The sequence below is a fragment of the Theobroma umbraticum genome, unplaced genomic scaffold (genome assembly GCF_002168275.2).
Source record: "Theobroma umbraticum cultivar Fairchild unplaced genomic scaffold, ASM216827v3 scaffold_130.0, whole genome shotgun sequence".
Classification (NCBI taxonomy): domain Eukaryota; kingdom Viridiplantae; phylum Streptophyta; class Magnoliopsida; order Malvales; family Malvaceae; genus Theobroma; species Theobroma umbraticum.
In genome coordinates this window covers 7,118,313-7,138,445 of record NW_018397264.1, presented here as the reverse complement: position 1 = coordinate 7,138,445, position 20,133 = coordinate 7,118,313, and the positions used below count along the sequence as shown (strand labels likewise).

The following is a 20,133-nucleotide window of genomic DNA, read 5'->3' as shown; positions in this document are numbered from 1 at the left end:
AAAAAAAAAAACTCAAATGATAAGAGTTGAATCATGGAAAGCTGAAAGAACACGTGAGAAATAAATATCTTGTTCTCAAAAGTAAAAATGAACATATACTTAAAGATCCACGATAAATGATGATGGTTTATCTTACGAGCTTTTTTCCTTCCATCGATCCTGCAACAACATGGTGCTGCAAGCATCCCAGAAAAAACTTCACTTTCAAATACTCTCTATCAGAGAATGAATTTCGAAAAACTTCTGGTGTTTCATCTAAGCTGAATGATTTCTCCTCTAAATTATGTACTTCATTCATTGATCAGTTAAAGGAGTAAAACAGCCACCAAAAATGAAATTAGAGAACATGTAAAGGCAACCAGGTTCTCATGTGAAGTAATAATGCTTTAAAAAATGTACACAAGAGCTCATATGAATAATATTTGTACCTTTGCAACAGATTGGATTTCCCTTGCAGTCATATCCAGTGCTAAAGCATAGCCTGAAGCAGACAAAAGCGGCCATTTTCAACATCAAATTGATCATCATCACAATCTATGTAGATTGCTCATGAACCACAATAAACAAAAATAGAAGAAGAAGAAGAAGAAGAAAGAAAGAAAGAAAAAAAAAAAAAAAAGGAAATGTGGCAGCATCCAATGTTTCCCCTTCAAGTCATAACAGAAGCAATCAAGAAAAAACTATGGCAAAATATTAGGATAGCAAACTAAAGCTTCTAATCGAATTACCCGTATACCCGATAAATAGTAATAAGCACATCTAAATTGAAGTTTGCTGTAGGACCAATTATCATCTCACAACAAATGTGGGATCTTGAGGACGATGAAAAGCAAATTCCTCTACTCTTTTATCATATTTTTTGCACAAAAATGGGGCTCTCAAGTTCTTAAAGCCACTCTCATCTTGCGATCATTAGTTCCAAAGCTTTACCTTTACCCCAGAAAACAGCACCAAACAGTGTTTAATCGAAACCCATGTTGAGTTCTACCAGGAAAAAGAAAAAAGGAACAAAACCATATAGATTACTTGAGTAGTCTAAACTGAAACGAGACATGTCGTTCTTATCAGATAGAACTGATTCGAAATTACCTCCGACATAATTCATGGCAGTCTTTTCAGGCACATCCCGAGCCTTTTGTCCGATCACGACAGCAAGCTCAACTTCATGATCCAAGGAATTCAAAGGGTGCGGAACCTCGATTGTACCTCCATTTTCCAAATACGAAGATGTCGGCTTTAAAAACAAAACCGGCTCCTGGTAAACACAACCCCACCTTCATTTGAATCCGAAATCGGAAACAGATCAAATCTGCTCTACGAATAAGACAATAAACGAAAATTCGATACCTTGGGTACGGCGTTCCCGAGTTCTTTGGCGTGAGCTGCGTAGTTGCGACCGACGGCGACGATTTTAGTCCCGACTTTCAGGAGATTCTGCAACGATGCCGCAGCCGCCATGCTTTCCTTTTTCGTCAGAGATTTGCAAAGAGCAACACGGTCGTCAATGGACAGCTCTCACTTACCGACTGAGCTACGTATGTAACGAGCAACGACGGCTGCAATAATCATCTTTTCAGTATAAAATTACCTTTTTATCCGCCCCCATACCAAAAAATTATCCTTTCTAGGGAAAGATACTGGTAGTAAAGTAAACGAGTAAATTATGTACAATTAAAAAGAAATTAGCGAATTACTGTTATACAAGGAAGAAATTTGTTCCAGATTTTTAATGTCAACATCAATAAACATATGTCAAACATTAGTTAATGTTTAAGGACTAGGTGAAAAACGGCTGCTGTGTAAGAAGGGGGCTTGAGCAACAACACCCTGTGAAGTGAATCGCATCCTCTGCTGAATTTGTACTTAACTGCACATGAAGCAGGAAAATTTCTACAATCAAAATTTGATTTTGCAAAGGGCAATCTGAATCTTTTCTTGTGATAATAAGAATAAATAAACTTTGTTGCTGAAGGACAAGGCTACATAGCGGTTGTAATGAAGCATAGTCAGAAAGACATGTTGGTTTCTCGAGGCATGCATGCTTACAGTTTCTTGCTGGGAACTTTGCACTCTAGACGGCTCGGAATTTCTGGGATTCTGTGGCCTTTTCTCGTTGACAAGAAGAATTGCACATTTGCATGTGAAGAAGAGAAGCACCGATCCAAGTGAAAGTAACGAAAGGAATTCAATGAATATAGCTGATCCTATGGCTGTCACCGCAAAGTCAAGCATGTAAACTCTGATTATTAACCCTTTTTTTTGAAAGGTGCCCTGGTTATATACTGGAGCAAGAGTGTAACTTGAACGGTAAATGTTGGAAAGATGAAAGTTGTTTGTTAATTCAGACAACTTACTACGAACTAGCAAGGAGCTCATTGGCCTTCCTCTAATTAGGTTTACAGTGGCCTCAGCGCACAAAGGCTTCGATACCCTTTCAGCACAATCTAGATAACATCCATAGTGGCCCAAATCACTTATTTCCACAGTTAAAGCAGCGCCATGCTCTCCACCCTGAAGGATGACATGATTAGTTCAATCCTTTCATGCAACTGCAGAATGTGAATACTGCAATCAAGTCTGCAACAAAACAAGTTTAACTTACATTGTAGGCCAGTTGTTCCATGACAGTGTTGCAATCATTAAGTGATGCTCGGAATCTTATTCCTATAGCTTTGACCTTAAAATGCTTTGAGATGGTAACATATGTCTGAAGAGGTTGCCACTGATAAGTACTCTTCAGCTTCAGTTCAGTCGAATCGATAAGGGCAGCTGGTAGAGTTGCTAGCAAAAACCCATCACTGACTTCCACTGAAAATGTGAGCAGAAAGCCAGACTCACCTCCTGAAATTTTATTCACCAGCAGAATGTTAACGTTTTAAGTGGTTCTGTGCAAGATTGTTGCATGATTAAGCAACAAAGGACTGCTGCTGCCAATATATATTCAACTCCTCAAAGCTATAGAAGTCCCACTTCATGCGTTTCTGAACTTACCGGGGAAGTTAAGAAGATCTGGATCTCCGATAGAAAACTGAAACTTATCTGTTTCTTTGTTAAACAACAAAGATTCAGCCCTAGTGCTCTTCAATATGATGAATTCAGGAACGTTAACATATGGAGGATCATTAATGGGCTCCACCAGAACTGGAACATCCAAGTCATTGACCCCGTTTCTGTTCCTGGCAGAAACTCGAAGGGTGTCCACACCCGAAAAATTCTCCTTCCTTATTTAAGCAAACCAATTGAAGTGAGAGAGAAATTTACTTATATCCTTCAGTTAAGGGGAAAAGATTAAATTTAGTGATTAGTACCCAAGATATTGAATAGACTGAAGGGCAAAATTTATTGCTTCCAGGCGTCCCTCTATGGTCAAATTCTTTCCTTCCTCATCCCCTTTACTTACAGAAAGTTCACTCCATATTGGCTGCCAGAATTGCATCGGCATGGGTGACAGGAATACTTTCCCAGACTTGGCACTGAGAATGACAGAGATATTCTCCACTGGATCTGAATATTTCATTTCAAATCCATAGTAACCACTGCAAAGAGTAAAGATTCAATCATGTGAAAGAAAATGAAAGTAAACACAATGATATGAGCCTTACAAATATTGGCAATGGCAAGAAATAATTCAAGACAAGCAAATACCTTACCCAAATCTGGGACTTATCGCATCTTCCACTGCCTGCAATTGACTTGGAAAAGAAACGAACTGAGGTGGGATAGTGAGTACAGAAATGTTGACAGCAGCAGTAGCGAGTTCGCCATTTATGTCAGATATAGTATACAGAAAGGAATCATTCCCATAATAATCTTTGTAAGGTGTATATCTAAAGAGCCTTCCATACTGTAGAAGTGAACCATGACCTGGCTGAAAAAATATATAATCCTCAATATAGCATTCAATCATCAAAGACTATACATTAGTGTAGGACGGTATATTAAATAGAAACAATTCTCTTTCTCCTAGGATAAAGAAAGATAAGGGAGAGGTTGGAGGGAAAAGGTCATCGAAACTTGCTTCAACTTTTACTCTTACTTTTGAGAATTCAACAATGCTCGCATTGACACCAGCGATGTAGTCATTTCCTAACACATCAAAAGAAATTGACTCATCCTCCCAAAGAGAGATTGTATCATCATATGCTTTAGGAAAATATTCACCTGCAAGGCATTTGAAATAGAGAGAGTACCATCATATGCTTTGGAAAAATCATGAATCATATGGATTATATACGTCACAGAAATACTAACTTACTTCCATACACATTGATCTCAAAAGGGCAGGGCGAGAAATGCGCTCTGTCAAATGATACACACATCTCATAAGTGCCCACTTCCATGGCAAGATAGTGACCTGTGTATGAACCATCATTGTTATCCACAAACATCCAACTTGAGAAACCTGTCTTGTTAACTGAAACAAGCTCTAGACTTAGCTTTGACTGTTCTGAAACGACGGGATTGGAAAAAGAATCTCTCAGCTGTACTACTATTTCATTTCTAACGAGCTTTGGTGCCTTGGGAGAAAATCTTACAACTCCTGAGAGTGATATATTAACCTCACCTGTCGAAAATTATCAAAGCATTAGTCACCAAGGAAATGTGAAGCTAAGAGATGTGTAAGTAGAAGTTCATATCATCTACTATCCAAAAATTCAGGATGCAACAGTAAGAGAGGTGCCAAGCTGTATATCTTATTTGGGTGCAAACCTGCTTTTACTTCCTTTGTGAATGGAATACCACCATTCAGGATAATATTTCCACAGAGTACATGAATTTTGTAGATCCCACTCTTTTCAGGAGTATACATGACATTGAATGCACTGGCCTGAATTTTCAAGCTTTCAGGAGGCTGTTTTCCAAAAACCAAAATGTCATTAAAATCTCAAGTCAAACAATCCAAAGGCTACAAGCAAATACCCTTCTTACAGTGTTATTCAGGCCAATAGATGGAGCAGGAGCAAATTCAGTTTCGGTTATAACATCCTCAAGTAATTCTCCTGTATATTTATTCCCTATTTCAGTTATGTGCTTACTGGTCAAATCGTGGGCCTAACACTATATATGAAAGGAAAAACCAAAAGGTTGATGAATTCCAATGTGCATACCATTGCTGAACTGTGTAGGATATATGGTAGGCAACACAGAACAGGAATCAATTTCCCTTTTGATTTCTACTTGAAGTCTTTCTACTTCCACTGGGGAGGGATATTGGAAAGCATCACTTAAATAAACTGAAAACTCTGCCATTTCCCCAGCAACGGAAGTATTTAAACCAGTCCCATTGACGGAACTCTTGAATCCATCACAATAACCTGTTCAGATTTAGAGTATGAAACAGCATCTGTCGTGAAGATGTAGAATGCACAACCTTTATAGGTTCAAGCAGCATGACCATTGATTTTTACAATGCTTACATAAGAAGATGTAGATTTTGCAGAAGAATAAGTAGAACTTAACCACCAATGTTCATAAATTATTGTTCACAAGGGCACATGATGGCAAGGACATGAGAAGTGCAAAACCCTAATACCGAAATGTTTTTGTATGAAGGTTTATCTGACGCACCTGCAAAGACAGTATAAGCATATGGCATATTTACAATGCTTTTATTGTGCTTCATATCAGAAATCGTGAGCAAGAAATTCCCCAGTTCAGACATGCCGAAAGAAAACAGCTGAATCCCAGGCTCTACTTCTTCAAATTGCAAATCTCCTACAGGTATAGACAGGTTTGTCTCTTTCTCTATAACGTCAGCATCAAATTCATACAAGCCAGGAACAAGGTTTCCATACTGATCTTGCTGGTATATGAGTATTTCCATCTTAGAAAAGATTTTCCACGCATTGAATTCAAATTTCCATTTGGCCACACAATTAGAGACATCTAGAGGTCCTGCAAAGGTCGGTTCAAAATTTGAATGAGGTTATTCATCTCATATACACATGTTGAATGATCCTCACACTGCATTTCTATTAGTATAAGTAAATTCCATCATAAGTAAAATCAAATCACCTGGATTTACCTTGAATGGTAGTGGAGAGCCATTCAAGATTTGGTTTTCCCCTTCTATATGTAACAAGAAGTTTCCTGCTTTCACTGCCATAAACTCCACAATGATATATCCAAATTCATTCCAACCCATTTTAGTGATATTTACCATAGTTGCAATGGAGCCATTTTCATGGAGAGCAGTCATTGAAATGTTATAAGAATTCAGTTCTTTGTCAGTTGAAGAAACGTTATTTCCAAATGCATCTTTAGGAAGAATCAAAAGTGGAGCCTTTGAACCCGCTTCAAATTCATTCAGGAAGCCCAACCAGGAAGCAACACTGGCAGAAGGGTACATTGACCCTTTGAATCAGAAAACAGAAAGTAGGAAGTTAAAACATTTACTCACAATCTATGGAGTGAATTATCCTCGTTTTACAAACCAAAAAGAAAGAAAAACCTGGCTCAACAGTGAAATGTAGAGATGAATCCATGACTTTGAAAGGGTCATCATCGATTATCAAATTAAACAATCCGGCAAGAATTGGGGTAAAGACAATTTGCCAAGTACTCGGATCACCAGCAGTGTCTAGAAGAACACCAGATATGTAAGAACTATTCCCTGTCTTCCCATTCACTGTCAGTGCAGGCTTAAAAGCACTTCTGTCAAGTGAAGCATTTCCTTTGCTGTCAAAGTTTCCCAGAACTTTGATTTTGATGGTAGCAGTATCTCCAGCTCGGAATGTGTCCTTGTCATCCAACCAACAGAATGCAAACTTTGGCACTGTTGCCTCCTCTGCAACATGTCAGATCATTTCTCTCCATTAAGGAAAAGAAAAAAAAAAACCAATTGAACTAAGAACTTGGAGATCTCAAGCTCAAATCTTCGCGTCTATGGTCAGTTCATTGTTGAATATAAATTAAAAAAAAAAAAGAATGTGAATACCCGTGCTAGAAGTTAAGAACAATGCGAGGAATAAAATGAAAATGCAGTGAAATTCGGCCGCCATGATTGGGAGAAGTGTGAGCCATTGGCCCTGTTAGAGGAAAGGAAGTGATGACATTTTTTGAAAGGGCAGTTTATCAAGTGTATTGGGTTTTTGACGCTTGTCATTGAAGTAATTTAGGCCGTTGGATTTCTTCAGTGGTTGCTGACGGTTGAAAACGGTTCAGTTATTTCCCCAATTTTCTCTAGGAAAAGCAAATCCAGTCGCCTATTAAACGATGGCGTTTTTGAGCGATAATATTGCTCCTAGGGGACAGTAGCGAAAATTTTTAGCTATTTTTTTGTTACATCTGAAATATTAATTATTTAATTATTATTCTTTATGAAACAAAATTTGCAGTAAAATAATCGGAGGGAATAAATTAACCTGTAAATTACAAAGCAAAATGATGATAAAATTCTAGACCATATTATGAAAATGAACTATTTTGCAAAGAATTAAAGAAAATTATTAGTTATTTTCAATCTTTATTCTGAAACAATTTTTATTGGCTATGAATTGAGGTTCTTGCTAACTGCTACTATCACAAGGGCATTTACCCTTTGAAGAAACGGTTAAGAAGAGAGGAAGCTGATAAATTGTCAAAGCCTAGTCATTTCATGTGCAGCATGAGGAGCTCTGGCTTTTCGATGAACTGTTTCCACTCGTTGCAAAATCTCGCGACAGTTGCTCCGTCCAAAACTCTGTGATCTGCACCTATGTTAGCCTGACAAGGAGAATATCATGTCAGAGATATGATCAGATTATTACGTCTCCCCCCGAAGATAAGCTTATGGCATATTAAGCTTATTCAGGGGAAAAGATATACTACGAGATGTTGGATAAATGAAAGCAACATAGGTATATTGCAAGCTTACAGTCATGATTGAGACAGGATAAACATTTCCGTCATCTGCAAATTGTGGAAGTTTCTGTATTCTACCAATTGCGATGATGGCTACTTCAGGCAAGTTAAGAATGGGAGCACCAAACTTTCCACCAATGGCTCCAATGTTGCTTAGTGTTATTGTTCCACCGGATATATCAGCTGGACTGAGCTTGTTATCCAGTGCCAATTGTTGTAACCGTGAGAGTTCCTTGGTTATCTAAATATATAACAGAGTATAAAAAAGCACAGCCGAGAGCAAGTATAAAGAGAAGAACTATCTTTGATGTAAAGGAGAAGGAAAATACAGAAAAAGCTCATCATCTTCAACTTATATCACCAGAATTATGGACAATATGGAAAAGGTTTGGTGGAGGGAGGGATTGATGAGGAAGGAGAATATTAAATATTACACTTCAATTATGAAGAAGAAAGAGAAATAATTTCTGGGAAGAGGAAGGATAGAGGGAATTAAGAAGAATTAGTATCCCTAAACAGATGAGAACTGAAACGTAACTAACCTCCCAGATAGAAAGAGACTGAACATTCTTAATATTTGGCACCACTAAGCCATATGGAGTAGCCATGGCAATTCCAATGTTATGGGAACCTAAAATAATCAACAAGAATAACCATGATTCATGTCAGGAGAATGCAGGGAGAGAAGCAACCAAGAGAATCCTATCATGGGTTAAAACCACTCAAAATAATAGCAACCTATCACTGATTAACACATTTTCTAGAAGCAATTAGTATTTGACAACTGAAACATAGAAACATTTTCACAGTGGAAACAACAATGCATATTTTTATGCAACTTCTGTACATATTTGTACACAATCCTCTGGTCAAAATAGCACATGTTCTTAAATTCCACACTTAAGTTATAGCAACTATGCAACAACTGCTGCAATACACCTCCATCGAACATAATTCTTTAAGATACAATTTTCAAAAAAAAAAAATCTTTAAGATTCATGAATTTCTGAGTAAGAATGAGTAGAATGCTGATGTGTTCCATGCAGTTTTTTTTTTTTTGAAAGTTAGAGTTCATTCATAAATAAAGGAAGTCCATATACAAACAGATGAGGGTCAAAGACTGGAAAGAGCACTTGTCTTGACCCTCTGATGACAAACTGGTAGACAGAAATACCAGACAAAGAAACCTTGCCCTTTAAACCATTCATCCTAGCATCTACATATAACCCTTTAGCCAACACATCAGAAGTGCAGTTACAAGCAATATACCGTTATGGCCATCAGACGTGCAATAAGGAGACAAGTAAAAGTCAGAATAAGTCTACAAACCTCTAAGGATTACTTCAAGTGACTCTTCGTTGAAGCAACTATTCATCATGGGATATTTGCTCAAGGCCATTGAAAGTGACTTTATCAATATTGGAAGGAATGTGAACTTTATACCAGGTTCAGTATTGTTAGTTTGAAAAGATGCTTTAAGCTCCGCAACTGCATCACAATTAATCTCTTCTACATAATGAAAATGTGGAACTTTAGCAGCCATGGACATTGTTTTAACCATTGTTCGCTGGAATCCCCTGAAAAAAAAAACCATCATTAGCATGCTTTTGACTCTTAACTAAGTTGATCAGCCTGCCAACAATTCTTTTCCACAAGTATGCAAGGACTTGCATTTGACCAACTTAATACCACAAAAGGAACTTCACAAGACTAGCGTCAGTACGACTACTTGTGCACACATGATTGCTAACAGTGGTGGTGTTCTTTTTAACAGATTTTTATCATCCTGACTATAGATAAAGTTATATATAAGACGTCCAATTAGAAAAATTCTTCAGTCTATGATGATTATATTTAGGTAATTTAATATCCACTGAATCCCACAAATAAAAATTTTACATGTATGTCCGTATCCCATACCTTAGGGGAACTATTGTATCTTCATACAGCCCTGCAACTTCAGCTGACACATATGAACAACTCTTTTCTCCATGTAACAGCTCTCCAACAGTAGCAGTAGCAGTAACGGTAACTGATGGGTCTTTGATGACACCTTTCTGCATAGCACATTTAAGCACATCTTCTTTTAGTACCCTGCCATCTTTTCCACTTCCTTGGACATCATTTATGTCTATACCATGTTCTTTTGCAAGGCTTCGAACAGCAGGTGTTGATAGGACTCCACCAGTACTATATTTGTTCAGTTTAGCATCAACTGGTTTTTCATTTTCTAAATTATCAGGGATTACTGGAGGAACCTGAGTTTCCTCAACAACCACCTTAAGAAGAGTTTCTCCAACCTGCAATTTTATTAAACGAGGAAGCATTAATATCCTTGTGCCATATGAATTCATGGTGAAAATGGCATAAATAACAACTTCTAAGGATAAAACTAAATAATCACAATAGACACACACATACAAATCTGAGTCCTTCCTTTCACAGCTAAATTCAATTTCAAGCATTCCTACCTCACTATCAAATCCTCAGTAAACCAGAAATTCAATGGAACCATATGTTTTCCACCTATAGGTACTCAGGAATTCGATTTTTATATAATATTTAAGTGTAGCTTTGAAGCTTATAATACACTTGCTAGCAACCTTACTTATTAGACAAGATTTTCAATTCCACAGAGCTGTGTGAATCAATAAACTACAATCATAATCAACAAATTGATTTTATAATACAAGAAGCTCAATTCTTGAAACTAGCAGCTAATTCTCACCTTCACAATGCTACCAGGAACATGAAGAATGTGACAAACTCTCCCTTTGTAACGACTTGTAATTTCTATAGTTGCTTTGTCACTTTGAACTTCACAAAGTGGTTGAAACTCTTCAACTTCATCCCCCTAACCAGAAACAAAGCTATCAACATTCAATAGCATCCAGAAACAACTTCAGGATTTCAAAAGGTATTCATTAGAATGTATAAGACAGAGCTTTTGAATTAGATAATCAAAACAGAACATTATGGCATTGAAAAAAAAGTCAACACTTACACAGGGATCAACGTGACTCACCTCTTGAACAAACCACTTAAGAAGTTCGCACTCAGCTATACCCTCACCAGTTTGCGCCAATGGCACGTCGACCGTTCCCTCCATAGGAAGATCAGCCACAGCATTACTCGAAAACAGACATCTTTGAACGACATATGGGATATAGAACTACAATATTTAAAAAATAAATAAAAAGAATGTCATCAGCTCCGTTTGGTTCGTCTTTTTGCTATTTGCTTTCAAAATCGAACTATTCAAATTTCCATTCAACAGTTTACAGCAACAATTCAATTAAGACTTCAACGAAACTATCAAATTAGCAACTAATTCCGGTATTAATATTTCGAAATTTCCAAATTCTTTTAATTTGAATTCGAACAGAAAAGAATCCATGAAACAAGAAAAAACCTCACATTGACCAGGTTATTGGTTAATGAAAACGGCGCCTTAGCGTAGCTGGAGAAGTGACGTCTACACTCCTCCGTCGGTGCCGCCGCCGGAATCGGACATGGAGCCGAAGACATGTAAGGACAATTCCACCGCCGACCGGCGTTCCATGCTCCCTTTTGTAAAATCCTCCTGCCGATCATAATTCTCCGGCCTTTTTTTCTTTTTTATTTTTTCGGTTTTACGATTTTATTCTTAAAAAGAAAAGGATATTTAAGATACTCTGTGGTTCGGACAAAAGCGCGACTATGTAGGAGCAGATTCAGCCGTGTAAGAAATCTGTAATATAAAAAAAGAACACGTGTCGCAGCCAGGGAATTAATTATTAAATTTAAAGATTACAATGAATGCTTTATGACTAGATAATAATTCATAGGATTAAGTTTTACTATTTAATGTAAATCAATTATAATTAATGTAATATTGAATAATTTATTAAATATTTTAAATTTTAATTTATTAATTTAATTTTTGTTGATAATATATGTTAACTGATTTTAAATTTATTTTTTATTTAAATATCGAGTTTCTAATTTGATTCTTTTGTAATTATTAATAATCGGATAAAATATGAGTTCAAATATCTCAAAATTATCAAATACATATTCATATTCTTAATTAAATTTTGTTAATATTAAATAAAAAAAGTGGGAGATTAGATTTTTATTTTATTTTAATATGTCCAAGGGTTTGATGAGCTGGCAAAGATTGGTTGCGAATCTTATCTAAACTAGTGAGCTTGATATTTGGGATGCCAGTCAGAGCTGAGCTGGATTAGCATGAGGCACATTTATCTAATTAATTATTATATAAAGAGAATAAATAATTAAATAAATAAAAGAGCAACCAAATTCCACTTTTTAACTCTCCAGTAGAATGGCAGCCGGGAAATGGGCTTGATGAACTTATATAGGAAATGGTATAATTGGTCTTAATAGGCCTAAAAGGAGCCCAATGAGGTATTTGGGCCTGGCTCAGTGGATTCTATGTCCAACTTAACTTCATAGGCCTCATGGGTGACCCAATGAGTTATTTTTGGCTTATTCCTGTAATCACCTCCTAAACTTCCTGCTCAAATTAAGCTTAAGGGTGATTCAGCTTAAGTGAGCACACGATCATACTGCGAGGAATAATGCATTCTTTATCCACTTTCCGGTTTTAGTCCGTTTCCAAATTATATCTACTTTTTTTGAACACTTACTATTCTTATTTTTTATAATATTTTTTATTTCGAAAAACTGACTGAATATGTAGATTGAATTCATTCTGCTTTTATCCACTCCTCAGCAGTTCATATTCCCCAATGCAAACTGTCTGTTTTCGCCATGACGTGAAGGAAAAATTTCCACTCCAAGTGCCTAAAAAGACTGTAGGTTTATGTCCAATCACTCACATGTTTCCCGTTCCCAACGTTGCCCTCTTTCACATGACAAACTTTCCAATTTCTCCATCAATAAGCCATGTTCATCTGGTAGACTTCCCAAACTTTTGCATTGGATGTTTAGCTTGATGAGGGTCATTTTCCTTTTTACTAATTCTTCATTACCATGGCTTTTTTTGATAACTTCACTGCCAGGCCTGATTTTGTGCCACTACCATGCTTTTGTGGCATGCTTTGATGTTGCTTATTGCAAGATTAGTTTCTACTCAAACTTTTTGTATCATTTTGTGATATTTAATATATCTGTTTGATTTATTAAACATATTCATTAATGAGAATGTTTGGTCGAACATCATCATATAATATTATAGTGTATTTAGTTGGTTTAGAAGACCACATCTATGTATGTAAAGATGCAAATGAGATTGCCTATCTCTCTATAATTAGCAATTGGCTTTATTGATCTTTTGACCCCCCCTTTGTTTCTTTTTCCTTTACTTTGGTTGATTTGCTGAAGCCTTGAAGCACTTAAAATATACATATTCTTGAAAGCAATGCTTCAACAAACAATCGTTAATATTGTTGGGATAATGCTTCCAAAAGAAAATTTTGGACCCATGAAATCGTTTTCTAAAACCTAATTAACTAATTATTTCATTAATAAAGATAGTGTCATTGTATACTATTATTGATACATATCCTCATCAATCGAAGATTTTACGTTAAAATTTCATCACGTGAAATTATATGATAAATTAAAATATTAAAATAAAATGAAAAATAAGAATCAAAGTCGATTGTTCCAAAAGATTCCCTTCAACAATATTAATCTGAATTGACCCTAAGAGACTTTTTCTTGAGAAAAAACCTTCCTTAATCCACTGTCAATCAGGGAATATGAGGAAGTCCAAAAAGAAACGGAGGCAATTAAGCCACTTTATGTACCACTGTCTCTGTTTTGAAAACAACAAAAGCTGTTTCCATACATGCACATATATATATATATATATATATATATATATATATATATATATATATATATATAGTCCTAGGGAGCAGGGGGATACGGTCAAAATTCTTGTAGCACAACAATATCTTGCCTTCTTGACACACAAAGATCCGCCTGTAGAAATTGCAATATGTTTGTGAACAGACCAGAAAATGTGGACAATCCAGGTGAAAGAGATTCTCTCCACTATGATTTTCCATCATATTAGGGTTTAAATAGATGAAAAGCAAGTTGACTAACGTGAACCAAAAGGTATTAAGTGCTATATCTAGTAAGAAATGTCAAACTCAAGGGTCCCCCACCATGGATTATTACCCCAACAATGTCAAAATCTTTAGCTTTGTCCGATCCTTTAATAATATTAAAAAAAAAAAAGAACAAACTCGTTCATTAATTAATGGATTGGTTAAAGTTAAAATATTACGACGAGTAACTTTTTCGATTTTCTCGATCTCTTTTTAACCGTTCTCTCAACTTTGATTTTGAACTTGGGACTCTTACTAACCCTAGCATTACCAGTTTTCTTTGTAGATTTTACCAGATTTTTTATTTAGCTTCTCTAGCATGCATATGTGCTTTCCGACCTAAAAGAGATTGTGCAAGCAAAGCAACCAACATACATTTGTGGGTCACGGAAGAATGGTACCCCAAATGTCAACTCTGGTGTGTGAGAGAGTATAATGGAATAGGTGCTTGAGCTTTTAGACTGAGATAATGGGATCTGTAAGCTGATTGGCTTCTGATGACTTTTCCCGCATGAATTTATCTAAACAGACGAAATGGGGTTTCTACTTTGAAAACCATTCGTGGAATCGGTGGAAAGAAGAGTACTCTCCTTTGGCACTATGCCAATTCCCAGCCTCAACAATCAAAAGTGGGAGATAGGTTTGTCGACTTGTTCGAGTTCTTGCATACAAAGAAAATAAGCAAATAGGAGTCTCATGTTCTCACTTAATGTTTAGTTTAAATTTTACTTATAATTTTACATAAAATATCGAACTAAACACGTACGTGACTGTAAAATTATAAAATTATAAAAAAAAAAGATCAAAGGGGACTCTAAACGCAGACAAAAAATTTATGTTAAGACCATGTACTTACTAGACCAAAGACATAGCGTCATGGTAATAACAAAAGGTGATCAAAGACATATTAATTGGGGATGTGACCTTTGGATTTGTTCCCTTCTAACAACCAGGTCTCTCTCATCAACCCCCCACGCACAATATCTGTTTGCATGGCATTGGCTAAGGAAGGTACGAAATCCCATCTTAGACAAGGAGAAAAAAAAGATAAAAAGAAAAAACAAAGCTTTATTGAAAATTGAAATGCATTTTGTCGACAGGGTTACCTGAAGTGGGTGAAATAATAATTGTCGATTTGAGGATTGATTCCTTTTAAGCCATTTGGTGTAACTAGATAGCACATGCATGGTTTCGTCCAAGTGTGACAATCGACTGTTTTCCTTATAGTTAGTGTTTGATCCATTCCTTCATATCACCGGCTACACCTCATGCATATGGGGAGAGAAGAAAGCTTGCTTTTCTATGCATTAATTGGGAGAGAAAGCTAGGCGCGAGAATAGTGAAACCTTGGAGAAAATATCTAGGGGAAAGCTTGGCTTTTTTCCCATTGGGAATTAGGTCTTGGTAATACGTAGAAACGTTTGAAAAGAAAAAGGGGAACCTCTTATTTTCAGAGAGTGGTTTTACCATTACTTTGAACCTGAGAGAAGCTTTTCCAGAGAGTTCTAGCCTTATAGGAGAGTATGCATTTTTTGACAATAGGAGCAGAGAATCTAAAGAATCCAAAGACAAGGGATTGTGCAAATCCTGGATACCGACAAGGAACAACTTCCGTTAACAAAAGACGAAATTTTTGACAAGTTCATCTGCCAATTTATTTACAATCCGAAAAACATGTTATATTTCTCAATTGTTCATTGCGCAGGATGATAAAGAAACATCATTAAATTACTCCAAAATTGAAAACAAAATTTATGAAACAAATAGTAGTTGGTCCTATTCTTTAATTTTTTTATTTTCAGAGAGGTTTTAGCATTTCTTTGAACCTGAGAGAAGCTTTTCTAGAGAGTTATAGTCCAACAGGAGACTATACACTTTTGACAATAGGAGCAGAGAACCTAAAGAAAATAAATTGATGAGTACTGGTTTAATCTTTCTCTCCTATAAAACAAGGGATTCTATGAATATGGGTACCAAGGAGACACAATTTCGATTAACGAAAAATGTCATTCTTGACAAGTTCATCAATCAATTCATTTACAGTCTGAAATATATATTAGTAGAATAATTCATCTTATTGTTTTACATCTGTGGGACGAATAATTTAAACTTTTTAAAATATCAATTGAAGTATAAAAGAAGAGAGTCGTGCTTGGTTTTCTATATAGCTATAGCACGCGTAATGATTTTTATAAGGAAGACAGTGAAGGGTTTAAGGGAAGAGGGAAAAATGAGGGGGGAGGGGATGATATAGAAAGGGGGGATGTTGTAGTACCTTTAAAAGACAAGGGGCGTGCTCCAATTGGGAACGTGGAAGGTTCAAGGTCCTTTGGTTTTGGATGCATCGAAAGATACTTGGGGGAAACATGTGGGAAAAGAGCCTTTTGCTTCCAATACAAACCAATTTCTTTATTTTTATTTTTCTTACTCTGTTTCTTGATGTGGACGCAGAACCACAACCCCTCTTGATCCTTCATTTCAAGGCCCTAGCGATAATGGACATTGACAAGATGACCTGATACCAACAATGGAAGGATATTATCGAGATACAATCCCCCCCCACCCCCTCTCTGCCCCCAAAGGTTCCCACTAATCGTAATATCTTTCTTGTATTAACAAAAAGTAATTAAATCGCATTTCCAAGCTTCTTCCTTTTGATGTATGGTCATCTGCAAATACCATAAGAATTGTCTTGAAATAGCAAGAACTTGCTATGGAATAGGACCTAACAAAAAAGGGTTAAGGGGCAGTGGGGAAGATGAATTAGCATCAATGGCTAAGCAGGTGATTAACATTAATGGACGCTTTTCGGGGGTTGAGGACGACATAAAGGAAGAGAATGGAACTATATCCAATCGAACACACCAATGTGGTGATAAGCAATGCCAGCCACCAATTGTTTTTCAATTATCTCACGTGCAGATAGATTCGGGTAAACTTAACAGTCCTGCATGATTTTTCCGGGATGGAAAGTGGATATGTTTCCATTTTCTAGGGAAAATGACAAACGTGATTGGAACAGTACTGGCTTCGGGAACATGCTGCTATATATCGCACGGTTAAAATAAGGTTTTTCAATGCATGTTTTACATCACCATTGACTATGAAATTGCAGTATGCGATTGTACCTTTGTTTATGCGCTTTTAAGGCAGAGCAAATGCTATACAAACACTCAACAATCCGTGCTCTGCCCCACGCTCTCCCCACACCATCTTATAAAAGGCTCTTTCCCCATGCATTTCTCCCACTCAATTTGACATCTCTCTCTCTCTCTCTCTCTCTCTCTTTCTCTTAGTTTCCTCATTTTCTCTTTCTTACTCACTTTTTCACTCGTATGTGTTTGCTTCACCAGCAAAGAGTGATCAGCCATATTGCTCTCTATCTACTCGGATCACACACAGCAAACAAGAAAACAAGCGGCAGGAGAAAGAAAAAAAAGATCTGGTTAAGGCAATGGAATCTCATCAAAAGTACCCGACAATGCCAGAGGTATAAAATCTTAGACAATCCTCCATAGAGTCTTCTCAATATCACTAGAAGAAGGATTTTTTTTTTGTTACATTCTAATGGAGAGCTTGACTTTTGTGTTTCCTGTCTATTAGGTGATGGAGGAGCTAAAGAGAATAACTGATATAGGCTTCCCCATAGCAGCTATGAGCTTGGTGGGATATCTGAGGAACATGATCTTAGTTGTGTGCATGGGAAGGCTGGGCAGCCTTGAGCTTGCTGGTGGGGCCTTAGCTATCGGTTTCACAAACATCAGTGGCTACTCAGTCTTATCAGGCCTTGCCACCGGCATGGAGTCCCTTTGCAGCCAAGCTTTTGGTTCAAGAAATCTAACGGTGGCATCTCTCACTTTGCAAAGAACCATTCTAATGCTACTACTTGCTTCAATACTTATTGGCTTGATATGGTTTAACCTTGAACCTCTCATGCTTAGCATCAATCAAAACCCTGATATAACCAAAGTTGCAAGCCTTTACTGCCGGTACGCAATCCCGGATCTCATAGCGAACAGCCTTCTTCACCCTCTACGTATTTACTTGCGGAGCAAAGGGACAACTTGGCCTTTAATGTGGTCCACCTTGGTTTCAACCATTTTTCATCTCCCTATCACAATTCTCTTGTCCTTCACTTTACGTCTAGGCGTCCCTGGAATAGCAATTTCCACCTTCATCACCAATTTCAACACCCTTTTCTTCCTTCTTTGTTACATGTTCTACACTCGCAGTAGTACTCGTACCCCCGAGGAGAACTCATCGCTACGCACGCCATTGTCACCACCACCATTACTGCCACCTTCTTCAGCTGCTCTATTAGGGGAGGAATGGGGAGTTCTACTTCGACTGGCAATACCAAGCTGCATTGCCGTTTGCTTAGAGTGGTGGTGGTACGAGTTTATGACAATTCTATCAGGGTATTTATCCAACCCCCGCGTCGCTCTGGCAACATCTGCTATAGTGATACAAACAACTTCTCTCATGTACACATTGCCAACAGCACTCAGCGCATCCGCCTCAACCCGCGTCGGCAATGAGCTCGGAGCAGGGAGGCCGAGCAGGGCACGGCTGGCTACGGTGGTAGCCATAGGCCTAGCCCTGTTGACCTCCTTTTTTGGATTGTTATTGACCATATTGGGCAGAGAAGCATGGGGACGGATTTTCACCAATGATAATGAGGTTCTTGAGCTAACCATGATTGTACTACCCATAATTGGATTATGTGAGCTAGCAAATTGTCCACAGACCACAAGCTGTGGGATTCTTAGAGGAAGTGCTAGGCCCGGGATTGGGGCAACCATAAACTTTTACTCGTTTTACTTGGTAGGTGCGCCATTGGCAATAGTCCTAGGCTTTGCTTGGGGACTAGGGTTCGTGGGGCTCTGTTACGGGCTGCTAGCTGCTCAGATTGCATGCGTAGTCTCCATCTTAACAGTGGTGTTCAAGACTGATTGGGAGAGAGAGTCGTTGAAGGCCAAGGACTTGGTGGGCAAATGTAACCATTTGCCACATGCAGACCAAATAGTGAAGTGTGAAGAAGGGATCGCATTTCTCGAAGGAATGGATCCTGAAAAGTGATAGAGAAAATTTTTCGTGGATCAAGGAAACATACACAAAAATACGCCCCTTTAACAGGACAAATTCAAACTACACTTTTCCATCTTCATTATTATTTCCAACTCATGTTATACATTTACCTGTTTGTTTTGTCTTTTCTTCTTTCTCTGTCCCCACTAATATCCTTTTTTAAACTTCAGTTTCCTACTGATCTTCGGCCTCTAGACCATGCAACTTTGTATATCAAATAATGCTGATTATGAGAACGGAAATATCAGTATGTTAGCTAGACAGATTCAGCATGGGATTGCAGCAACTATATATGAACTCTTGTTCAATTTCTCTTCTCATCGCATTCTCTCTCTTTTCTGTTCTTTTCCAGCTTTTCCATAGTAATCATACTTAACCAATAAGGGCACTGAAATTTTCCATCTTTGTGAAAAGAAGAAAAAATAACCAAAAAAGGAGTACTTGCAATCACTATTAATAGTACAGATAATCCAAAATGATTAGGAGAAGTTTGTTAACCCAGTGATGAAACTACAGAGCCTTTTCTCCTTTCCAGGATTATATTCCTCCAAAATCTTTCCATATACAAAAATAAATTAATAAAGCTTAAACCCCCAAAGAGCTCAACCCTGATAGGCTGACACCGAAATAGCAAACCACCTAGCCAGGGGGCCTAACATCAGAATGTACAGGGAAGTCCCCTGTCATTCGCTGGCACTCATGTGCAGCATGTGCATGTCTGGTCAGGTTGGACAAGTGAGCTCACCCAGTACATAGAAACAGTATTCTTCGTTATATCAAACAAGAAGAACTTAAACATCAATGTCTACACTGCTTTTTAATCTGCAGAATGGAAAATTTTTCACCTCATTGCATGATCAATGCCGCCCCCTAAACAATGGTAGAAATTGTAGACTAGGCTTATTCTCTCACAAATTTTAACTTTCCTGCATGCTAAAAAAGTTGTCTTAAAAAGAATTACTACCTTTAAGACTTTGGTAAATCAGTGGTCCTCACGGGACTGTATTGAGCAGCACACTTTCTCTTACTGGCGATTTGTTAATTGGTTTTTTGCATTGATTTCTTCTGGTTCAAACTCCATGTATCAGAAACTCTCAAACTGTCAAAAGGTTGGTCT

General features: G+C 37.3%; 4 protein-coding genes across 5 annotated transcripts in view; 1 reads left to right on the top strand and 3 right to left on the bottom strand.

Moving 5' to 3' along the window:
- Nucleotides 1–1,481, bottom strand: part of LOC110422324 (oxaloacetate tautomerase FAHD1, mitochondrial-like) — a 3,115-nt gene extending 1,634 nt beyond the window's left edge. For both annotated transcript variants that reach the window (XM_089784547.1, XM_089784549.1), the window contains exons 1-3: nt 1,348–1,481; nt 1,090–1,255; nt 429–481 (exon numbers count right to left, since the gene is read on the bottom strand). In XM_089784547.1, the coding sequence (XP_089640673.1) occupies nt 429–481; nt 1,090–1,255; nt 1,348–1,458 (330 nt within the window). In that variant the 5' untranslated portion in view covers nt 1,459–1,481. The remainder of the gene's footprint in view (nt 1–428; nt 482–1,089; nt 1,256–1,347) is intronic.
- Nucleotides 1,482–1,729: 248 nt separating this feature from the next.
- Nucleotides 1,730–7,253, bottom strand: GEX2 (gamete expressed 2). The gene is made up of 16 exons (XM_021436186.2): nt 6,938–7,253; nt 6,452–6,787; nt 6,016–6,354; nt 5,569–5,895; nt 5,109–5,315; nt 4,930–5,000; nt 4,711–4,852; nt 4,256–4,564; nt 4,037–4,161; nt 3,651–3,868; nt 3,309–3,536; nt 2,992–3,221; nt 2,603–2,841; nt 2,355–2,511; nt 2,047–2,210; nt 1,730–1,867 (listed from the first exon to the last, which is right to left on the bottom strand). The coding sequence occupies exons 1-16, from the start codon at nt 6,999–7,001 to the stop codon at nt 1,778–1,780; spliced, it is 3,246 nt and encodes a 1,081-aa protein (XP_021291861.1). The 5' UTR covers nt 7,002–7,253; the 3' UTR covers nt 1,730–1,777.
- Nucleotides 7,254–7,435: 182 nt separating this feature from the next.
- Nucleotides 7,436–11,527, bottom strand: BCE2 (2-oxoacid dehydrogenases acyltransferase family protein). Its single transcript, XM_021436188.2, has 8 exons — nt 11,260–11,527; nt 10,868–11,014; nt 10,571–10,696; nt 9,763–10,142; nt 9,172–9,419; nt 8,385–8,473; nt 7,856–8,083; nt 7,436–7,704 (listed from the first exon to the last, which is right to left on the bottom strand). The coding sequence occupies exons 1-8, from the start codon at nt 11,434–11,436 to the stop codon at nt 7,591–7,593; spliced, it is 1,509 nt and encodes a 502-aa protein (XP_021291863.1). The 5' UTR covers nt 11,437–11,527; the 3' UTR covers nt 7,436–7,590.
- A 5,607-nt stretch (nt 11,528–17,134) lies between these two features.
- Nucleotides 17,135–19,336, top strand: LOC110421633 (MATE efflux family protein). The gene is made up of 2 exons (XM_021435269.2): nt 17,135–17,418; nt 17,532–19,336. Exons 1-2 carry the CDS (start codon nt 17,383–17,385, stop codon nt 19,005–19,007), a joined length of 1,512 nt encoding a protein of 503 aa, XP_021290944.1. The 5' UTR covers nt 17,135–17,382; the 3' UTR covers nt 19,008–19,336.
- The last annotated feature ends 797 nt before the right edge of the window (nt 19,337–20,133 follow it).